We start from the raw sequence: 10,208 nt of genomic DNA, 5'->3' as shown, positions 1-10,208 counted from the left end.
CACCCCCCCACCCTCCATCCTCTGCTGATCAGGAATAATTTATCAGTTAACTTCATTGACACTCCAGGTAGCTGCTCAGGAACCCTCACTGCAAGGCTGTCCTGTATAATCCTTGCAGGAGAACTCCCAGCACTGAGCAGTCACTGTGGAAGTACTCAATTGTGATCAGTGTTTAATTAAAAAAAAAAAAAAAAGGTATCTGAGGCCATTTGGAGTTTTGGCTAGTGTATGCAACTGTCAAAGTTACAAACACAGCCACTAAATACAATTATTTCTGTCATGAGCCTTTTTCCAGGGTTATCTGGGTCTTGGCATGGTAGTTGGATTTCCTTCTTAAGAAGCTGAAGTGGCCTACAGCAGCCGCATGCTGTTGTGACCACCATCTTCTCGACATTCAACCTGTTTGGAGGAGAGGGAGGATTAGTATACAGCACTTTAGGCTTGCAACTTTTCAAGTATTTGAACTTTTTTTTTTTTTCCTAATAGTAGAACATTTAGAGGAAAGAGCACAACCTTTAATGTTCTCTCAACTACAGAACTACAAACAGTGCAGCAACTGAGTATTTTAAGTTCTCATGATGACTCCTGCAGTTCAGGTGTACTGAGCTGCTGCTTTCCTTTTTAAGACTGAATTTTCAAAGGGCTTTTAGCTATTGTTTAGCTATATTTTGCTATTATTTAGCTATTCCTCAGACCTCACTGGAAAACTAATAGTATTTAGTTTCCCCATTCTCCTTTTGCAATTCTGGAAATCATAAAATAGTTACCTTATGATATATATATTTATATAAATATATTTATTTAAAAGTTTGTAAAGCTGTGCACCATGCTACTTACAGTTTGCAAAAGGTTTCTAGTATGACCTGTTAATAAGGATGCTAAATTTTACAGGTTCCTTTTGCACAATTGATGGAGGAAGTAAGTTCCCTTTCTTCCTCGGAACTACGAGCACCAGAGTCAACTGATGCCTGCGTAATGTCAGCTCTGGGCTCTGAGGTCATTTAATAAAGTAGTAGTAGACTTGCACATACCTTGATGAATTAATAGGAATAAAGCACAGATTGGTGAAGTAATAACTTGAATAACCAGGTGAGACTAGATTCTCTTCTGATAATATTGTTGTTCTGTTAGTGTTGCTTTTCTCGCCCTGTTCAGCCAACTGCTGCTGGTCTTTTTTTTTTTTTTTTTTTTTTTTTTTTTTGTCACTGGGAAGTTACATAAATGTAGGCTAGAATTCAGCCATGAGAACAAGAGTTACAAGAAAAAATATTTTTGTAAAAATCTCTATAAAGGGGAGACAAGTCTGCTTGGTTTTAGTTAAATCTGGTTTTTAACCACAACTTTTTTGGTGACTCTGGTGAACCTTAGTAACTTTAAAAATCTTCCTCCAGGCTTCACACCCCTTTTGAAAACTCAGAATTCAAAGTCAGTCACTTGGTTTTGAAAATGCTGAGGCACACCTGAACTCCCTTTGAAGGGATAATTTGTAGCCTCAGGATTAATTTAGATTAGTTGTTGTAAAAGTAATGAACATTGCTTGAACATTGTATTTGCTTGGATTGTTGGGAGTACAACAATTTACATTTTTTCCCCAGATAGCTGTGAACTCTGTAACACTGCTGCAGTGAGTTTAGTTTTATTTGAAGCCTTGATTCCCTGTGTGAATAGTCTCCCAGTGAGCAAGCAGAACTGCACAGACTGAAACAGCACACTTGTAACTACAAAATATCCTTGAATGATGCTATTAGAAGAACATTATAAGGCAACTGAAGTGACTTCATGTATTCAGGTCTAATAAATTTCTTATTTTGCTGTCTTGACTATTTGGAAAAAAATTATTTGTAGTCTAAGTGATGTTTCCATCTTAAAAAACAAAACCACAAGAAAAGCAACAGCAACAACAAAACAAGAAAAAACTCCAACAAAACAACAGAAAACACCCCAAACTGCATCACTGATGTATGTTCTTTTAAAATCTTAAGGAAGTGAGATAACATTCTTTGTTCAAACTGTAAATCCATATGAACTAAATTACCTTCTTAGCATTGTTTCTAGTTAGCTGGCTTATACTGTAATGTTGTATTGCTGGGTAGATGCCAACCATATTTTTCTCCCTGAGTTATAGAGGACTGACTGGTAGTTAACAAATATCACTACTTGAGAGATGACCAAGTAAGAAAAAGAAACAACTTCAGTACTATACATTCTCAACTATCCTTACTTTGTTGAAGATGGACATGATCCTTCACATTGGCTTAAAGTGACATTTGTAGAACAGCCTTTGTAAGTTATGTTTTCTTCATACTTGAGCTCTCTGCAACGCTCTGTCAAATGTAAAAAAAAAAAATCGTAGCAGAAATTTTTCTTACTCCTCTCAAGGGACCTTTGCTGGATGCCAAAAGCCTCCATACTTGGTTTCGTGGAAAACCATTCCTATTGCATGAGTCAGTTAACAAGTCACAAGTGAGTAAGACAGCAAGAGAAGGTTTTAAACTAGGCACTGAAGATGTTTGAGATAGTTGCCCTGGAGGACAACTATGAAAATGCAAGTTACTGGAATTAAAAATGAGAAAAAAAAAAGTTTCTGTTAAGAATATAGTGCTAATTCAGTCCAGCAGGGCAAAACACTAATCCACCGCTGAGAACACAGTGATGCCAATCAACCAACCAGCTGGCTAATTCTGGTGGAATTATTTCTGGTTGACAAACTTTTAATAGATTTTACTTAATTGAAAAATGCTTCATTTACTCATCTTAAGGATTGATTGATTTATAGGCAGCCAGGAGTTCAACTTAAATGCCTGCCTGAAGTCTGTCTTTCCTTACTAGATAGAATGTGTAATGCTGCATAGCAGGTAATGATTACATATATCGATCTTGCATTTTCTCCTGACTTGAAGCAAGACACTAAGCACTTTATGAAGCATAAAGCTGACTGAAAACACAGGCTTTCCAACAAGCTTAAAGACTGATTTTTGAAATTTATATTAAGGAGAACAAAAGCGTTGAATACTGTGAAGGCAATTTATGCATCTCTTGTGCTGCTCCTGTACAACGTGATTTTGAGCACATTCAGGTTCCCTGCTTGAAGAAAGGTTATGGATGAAACCTGCACATTGTTGCAGGGAAGGCTCAGTTAATATTGTAGTAAGAATTAGGGAATTTGTCATTGGAAAAAAAGCAGCTAATAATGACATTTGTATCTCATAAATGAAAAGCTAGGAGCTAGGCTAGTATTTACCTTTTCTTTCTGGACTGAAAGGTATTGTAAATATTCTGCAAGACTAAAAAGTACCAGAATTGCTCAATTCAGGGCTGAAAAAATGTGCAGAGAAAGAAGTTCTCAACTTCATGAAATAAATACTGGGAGGTACTGCCTGTTAACTCCAAGGAACAGACCTGGTAATGGTATAGTTGGGAAGATAGTGTTCTGAAGCACTTCTCTTAAAAAAAAAGAATGCAAACAGAATGTAAAGCAGGCACCAAAAGTTTAATTATACTGGGGAGAAATCCTTCTGCTTATGAGAGTTGCTACTTGGATTCCCATTCTGTGAGGTGCAAATTATGAGGATGCAGGGAAAGCAGGATCAAAGGGAGTGGGGTAATAGAACGAATCCCATCTCCTTGAGTCAAACTATCATTTCCTGCTCATGCAAGCAGTCAATTTGAGCCTTCTTTCTGCTGAAAAACCTGAAACCAATGTCTATGTACTGCATTACTTGTGTAACAGTGGGAGGAAAGACAGACCCTGCATTCAGTTGCTTGCTCTGCAGGTAGGTCCTGCTGTGCCTTGTGGCTGAGCTGACTGACCTGTACAAGCTGCACTCTGCCAACAGGTTAGCAGTGAAAACAGAGATGAAAGGTTCTCCTGCAGACGACTATACCCACTCATATATCGATTATATATTGATTCTTACATCACCATTTCAGAGTAGTAGTTAACCACAAACACAGTTTCCTTAGTTGACTATTTAGGACCCTTTGTGTAAATCAGTCTCCTGGAGTAAGACTCAGTAGTGTGGTCTTCCACTTTATTCATTTTTTATTGCTATTAGAGATGTTTCTGATTCAGATGGTCTGATTGTAATGATGGAACGGAGGATTTTGTGTGAAGATTCACAACAACTAAGGAAATAGCATATAGGCCTCGAAAAATTTTGAACACGTGCTTCAAAGTTCAGAAGATGCAAATACTTATAATCTAATTACTAAGCAGGCCTGTTAGGATGCTGTATACCCCTCCTAAATCTTAAAAAAAGATAAGGCAAGTGACTTGTTGGAGATGAGGTTGTACTTTCTTTAGGAATTAAACACAGAAAAGGAGAACAGTGAAACTGGTATATGACTCAAGAAGGCAATAGGAAAGGAGGCAGTATGATATGGATAAAGTACATTTTCCAGATAGTTTCTCCTTTGTATATTGAATTCTCCCAAAAGAGAATGCAAAGTAGCTGAAATTGAGATGTTAACTCTTCCCTGGGTACTCAAACAGTGTTTGAAACAAACATACAAAAAAGAATTACACAGGAAATTCACCTTCCATTCACAGATTGAATGGTACATATCTGGTTTATTCTTAGAAGGGTTAATTGATATCATAGGAATTGTGGAATAAAAACTGTCTGCCTCACTGTTAATAACTAGAACTAGAAACAGGGCTCTGCTACCTATACATAGAAAGGTTAAAAATGTATAGTCTCTCTTGTGCATCCATGACAGTGTTCCTGACTCCTGTACTGTGGATTCTAAAGTAGGATGGTTCCATTTAAAACCAGAAGAGAGGATGGTGTTTTGTGTGCTTCCGTTCACATGAAATTGTGCAGAAATTGTATGTAGAATGTGCAGTTCCCTCCGTCAGAACATACTAGCTTTTAATTACACATATCAGCCAAAAAACATCACTCTACCTTGAAAACTGAGAAAACAGTATCCTACAGAAAAGATACCCAAAAATGATCAAGTATGCAGAAAGTATACAAGAGCTAAGAGGAGGACTACAGGGTAAGTCAAGAGGTAGCCCATCCAAATAAAATATAATTCCTTACACTGCTTAACTAGAATTTTTAGATTAAAACCCAAACAGTTTTGTGAATCTCCTGGTACACATCCTGTCAGCCTCCTTAACTCACACATTTTAATGTTTACATTAGTATGTAGCAGGGAACCTGTTCTCCGAAATCTTTGATTTCATAATGACTGCTCTACAAAAATTAACAGCAGAAAGGAAAAAAAGAAAAGATGGGGGCAATGTGTACAAATGGTATGAATGTAAGTTCATACACCCATTAAAGATGTGCTAATGACAAAAATATGATATAGGAAACTGTATGGATATACTTTACCTTGTGGCACAGTTAATGGTACAATGGAAGACAAGGATGTTGAAAGTCTAGAGGTCAAAGGAGATGATGTAGTGCGAGTAGTGGTTAATGTTGTTGTTTGCAAAGAAGTTCTTTCCACTGACTCTGTAGAAGCACTAGTGATAGCACTTGGAGCAAAAGTAATGGTTGTAGATAAAACAGTGGGGATAAAAACTGGAGTGGACTTGGAGATACTGGTAGGAACTACTGATGAAGATGTTTTTCCATGTGGAGTAAATGTTGTATTTTGTAAAGAGAAATATGTAGTACTCTCAGCAGACCTAAAAGGTGAAGTAGTGAGGGATATAGACAAAGGCTTGTGGCTGGAGGTTGTGGCCGCTGTGGAGGAGAGTGTGGAAGTGGCGGGAGATGTCAGGCGGGTGCTGAGCGGGCTGCTGGGGGCAGGCGGAGAGCTGGGGCTTGGAGCCGTCGTTGTGAGAGGGACTTCTGTGCTGGTGGCGGGGCTGGCCTCTCTGGAGACAGAGGTCTTGGAGGTGCTGGTGGCGGAGGTGGCGGCGCTGGTCTTCTGCGTGGTCAGAGGCGGCGCGATGTGTGGCACGGTTGTCTCTTTGTGTGTGAAGGCTGCCGGAGGAGAGCACAGGTTGACTGAGGGTGTTTAGGCCAAGAAGGGAGGGCAAAGGAGGTGGGTAGAATCCCTGGGGTGGGGCCTCGAGCAAAAGAAGCAAAAGAAGCAGCCATGTATCTCCCTAAGTCTCGCCGAGTGAGAGAGAGGATTGGGCTTCTGACTGCTTCCCTAAGGCTCCCCGTCCTGCTGAGATGCCATCGGGGCCATTGTGTGTGTCAGTGGGCAGTGGGGTGGCCCTGTCCGGACGCTCAGCTCCCACACAGCCCCTCGCTGGTCTGCCCTTGCCTCAGCAGGAAGGGGCAGGAAACAGGAAGTGCAAAAGCTGAGAAAACCCAACAAGTCAGGAGAGAGACGTCTTCCAGAACTGAAGAAACGCAAAGGAAAACAACTCAAAGCTCACCCATGAGATGTGAAAGGAGTCATAAACTCCCGCTGGTGGCCAATGGCTGGGCGTTCTGTGAGTAGTGGCTACTTGGGAAAAACTCCCCGCGAAAATCCCCTCGTTTTACTGTTCAGCAAAACATTCTGTGGTACAGAGCATGTCCTTGGTCTCTCCCTTTGGGTCACTCTCCTGGCTGTGTCACTAAGCCACCCCTTGCCCACTCGCAGACAGGCAGAAGGAGAAAGAGGGAAGGCCTGGATGCTGTGCTAGCGCTCCTCAGCCATAGCTAAAGCACTTGTGTGCTCTCAGCACTGGATGGAGCACACATCTAAAACAGAGCACTGTGAGCCTTTCTAGGAACAGTAATTTGGTCACAACCAGAAGCAGTGCAGAGCCCCAGGCCTGCAGGAGAGCCAGGTGCCCCCAAAAATCCGCAGTGACTGTAAGGTTCTGGGAAGGAAGAGAATGAGAGAAGGAAGGAAGGAAGGAAGAGTTGAAGGCAGGAAGGAATGAAAGGTAAGACATAGGAAGAGCAGGCAGAAGCAGGAGGAAGGACCGGATGGAGCCGTACCGGGGTGTGAGGAGCTCGTCCATGTTGAGGACACAGTTGAGGAGGGAGAAGAAGCAGTCGAAGGCAGGGGGCTGGTTTTGGCTGTGGAGGGTGCAGAAGACTCTGTGACAGGCAACTCTTTTGGAGCAGCGGTTCTCGTGGCAGAAGGCTTGGTCCTTAGGGCTGTAGGTGTAGGCTTGGGGCTGGAGGTTGTGGCCGCTGTGGAGGAGAGCGTGGAAGTGGCGGGAGATGTCAGGCGGGTGCTGAGCGGGCTGCTGGGGGCAGGCGGAGAGCTGGGGCTTGGAGCCGTCGTTGTGAGAGGGACTTCTGTGCTGGTGGCTGGGCTGGCCTCTCTGGAGACAGAGGTCTTGGAGGTGCTGGTGGCGGAGGTAGCGGCACTGGTCTTTTGCGTGGTCAGAGGCGGCGCAATGTGTGGCACGGTTGTCTCTTTGTGTGTGAAGGCTGCCGGAGGAAAGCACAGGTTGACTGAGGGTGTCAGGCCAAGAGGGGAAGGCAAAGGAGGTGGCAGAATCCCTGGGATGAGGCCCGGGTCAGAAGAAGCAAAAGAAGCAGCCACGAATCACACTGAGTCTTGCTGAGTGAGAGGATTGGGCTTCTGACTGCTTCCCTAAGCATCCTCATCTTGCTGAGACGCCGTCATGTCGAATGTGTGTGTCAGTGGGCAGTGGGGTGGCCCTGTGTGGACCCTCAGCATCCACACAGCCACTCGCTTGCTTGCCCTCACCTCAGCAGGAAGGGGCAGGGAACAGGAAGTGCAGAACTTGAGAAAACCCGACAGGACAGGAGGGAGACATCATCCAGAAATGAAGAAACACAAGAGAAAGGAACCAACCCCACACATGAGATGCAAAAGAAATCCGTCCCCACCTCCCGCAGGTGGCCAATGCCCAGACTTTCTGTGAGCAATGACTACTTGGGAGAAAATCCCGCTAGCCACCCTCTGCTTTTAGTGCTCAGCACAACGTTCTGTGGTACAGAGCTTGTCCTTGGCTGCTCCCTTTGTGTCATCACTCACGGCTGTGTCCCTAAGCCACCACTTTCCCACTCACTGGCAGGCAGAAGGAGAAAGAGGGAAGGCCTGGGTGCTGTGCTAGCACAACTCAGCCATAGCTAAAGCACCTGTGTGCTCTCAGCACTGGCTGGGACACACATCTAAACCAGAGCACTACATCACTGGCTAGGAACAGAAATTAGCTCCATCCCAACCAGAATCAGTGCAGAGCCCCAGGCCTGTGGCAAGTCCCAGACTGGCCAAAGGCAGCGGGAAGGGAGGTCCAAGTGCCCCCCAAAATATGCCATGAGGGTATGGTTCTGGGAAGGAAGGGTGTGAGAGAAGGAAGGCATGAAGAGAGGAAGGAAGGCATGAAGAGAGGCTGGAAGGCAGGAAGGCAGGAAGGAAGGAAGGAAGGAAGGAAGGCAGGCAAGAAGCAAGGAGGGAGGAAGCAATAAGAGTTGGGAGGAGCAGGCAGAATCAAGGGCAGGATGGAGCCGTACCGGGGTGTGAGGAGCTCATCCCTGTTGAGGACACAGTTGAGGAGGGAGAAGAAGCAGTTGAAGGCAGGGGGCTGGTTTTGGCTGTGGAGGGTGCGGAAGACTCTGTGGTAGGCAACTCTTTTGGAGCAGCAGTTCTCGTGGCAGAAGGCTTGGTCCTTAGGGTTGTAGGTGTAGGCTTGGGGCTGGAGGTTGTGGCCGCTGTGGAGGAGAGCGTGGAAGTGGCGGGAGATGTCAGGCGGGTGCTGAGCGGGCTGCTGGGGGCAGGCGGAGAGCTGGGGCTTGGAGCCGTCGTTGTGAGAGGAACTTCTGTGCTGGTGGCGGGGCTGGCCTCTCTGGAGACAGAGGTCTTGGAGGTGCTGGTGGCGGAGGTGGCGGCGCTGGTCTTCTGCGTGGTCAGAGGTGGTGCGATGTGTGGCACAGTTGTCTCTTTGTGTGTGAAGGCTGCCGGAGGAAAGCACAGGTTGACTGAGGGTGTTTAGGCCAAGCGGGGAAGGCAAAGGAGGTGGGCAGAAGCCCTGGCCTTGGGCCTGGGGCATAAAAATCAAAAGAAGCAGCCACGAATCACACTGAGTCTCACTGAATGACAGAGAGCATTGGGATTGTGACTGCTTCCCTAAGCCGCCCTGTTCTACCAAGAATCTCTCAGAGCTATTGCGTGTGTCAGTGGGCAGTGGGGTGGCCCTGTGTGGACACTCAGCTCCCACAACGCCCCTCGCTGGTCTGCTCTTGCCTCAGCAGGAAGGGGGAGGGAACCAGAAGTGCAAAAGCCAAAGAAATCCGACATGACAGGAGAGACATCTTCCAGAGGTGAAGAAATGCAAGGGAAAAAAACCAAAAGCCACACATGAGATGCAAAAGAAGTCCCTCCCCACCTTCTACCGGTGGCCAATGCCCAGACGTTCTGTGAGCTACTTGGGAGAAATTCCTCACGGCTTTCTCCTGTTTTGCTGCTAAAAATGTCATTCTGTGGTACAGAGCATGTCCTTGGTCGCTCCCTTTGAGTCACTCTCCTGGCTGTCTCCCTGAGCCATCCCTTGCCCACTCGCGGACAGGCAGAAGGAGAGAGAGGGAAGGCCTGGATGCTGTGCTAGCACAACTCAGCCATAGCTAAAGCACCTGTGTGCTCTCAGCACTGTCTGGGGAACACATCTAAAGCACAGAACGGGGAGAGTTTCTAGGAGTAGAAATTAGGTACTTCCCAACCAGAAGCAGTGCAGAGCCCCAGGACTGCGGCAGGTCCTAGACTGGCCAAAGGTAGCGGGAAGGGAGGGCCAAGTGCCCCACAAAATATGCCATGAGTTTATGATTCTGGGCAGGAAGGGCTTGAGAGAAGGAACGCATGAAGTGTGGAAGGAAGGAAGGAAGCAAGCAAGCAAGCAAGCAAGCAATGGTAAGAGTTGGGAAGAGCAGACAGAAGCAGGAGGAAGGGCAGGAGGGATCCGTACCGGGGTGTGAGGAGCTCATCCATGTTGAGGACACAGTTGAGGAGGGAGAAGAAGCAGTTGAAGGCAGGGGGCTGGTTTTGGCTGTGGAGGGTGCGGAAGACTCTGTGGCAGGCAACTCTTTTGGAGCAGCGGTTCTTGTGGCAGAAGGCTTGGTCCTTAGGGCTGTAGGTGTAGGCTTGGGGCTGGAGGTTGTGGCCGTTGTGGAGGAGAGCGTGGAAGTGGCGGGAGATGTCAGGCGGGTGCTGAGCGGGCTGCTGGGGGCAGGCGGAGAGCTGGGGCTTGGAGCCGTCGTTGTGAGAGGGACTTCTGTGCTGGTGGCGGGGCTGGCCTCTCTGGAGACAGAGGTCTTGGAGGTGCTGGTGGCGGAGGT

At 46.1% G+C, this 10,208-nt stretch overlaps 1 protein-coding gene across 1 annotated transcript in view; it reads right to left on the bottom strand.

The window, feature by feature from the left end:
• Positions 1 to 221: 221 nt before the first annotated feature.
• MUC6 (mucin 6, oligomeric mucus/gel-forming) overlaps positions 222 to 10,208 on the bottom strand; it is a 60,436-nt gene continuing 50,449 nt past the window's right edge. The window contains exons 36-40 of the mRNA XM_026850477.1: positions 8,394 to 8,834; positions 6,900 to 7,340; positions 5,343 to 5,942; positions 2,222 to 2,324; positions 222 to 399 (exon numbers count right to left, since the gene is read on the bottom strand). Coding sequence (XP_026706278.1) covers positions 222 to 399; positions 2,222 to 2,324; positions 5,343 to 5,942; positions 6,900 to 7,340; positions 8,394 to 8,834 — 1,763 coding nt within the window. The remainder of the gene's footprint in view (positions 400 to 2,221; positions 2,325 to 5,342; positions 5,943 to 6,899; positions 7,341 to 8,393; positions 8,835 to 10,208) is intronic.

This window comes from Athene cunicularia, assembly GCF_003259725.1.
Source record: "Athene cunicularia isolate RWA chromosome 5 unlocalized genomic scaffold, athCun1 chr5_part2, whole genome shotgun sequence".
Classification (NCBI taxonomy): domain Eukaryota; kingdom Metazoa; phylum Chordata; class Aves; order Strigiformes; family Strigidae; genus Athene; species Athene cunicularia.
The sequence above is the reverse complement of the archived record's forward strand: the minus strand, read 5'-3'. Positions and strand labels throughout refer to the sequence as shown.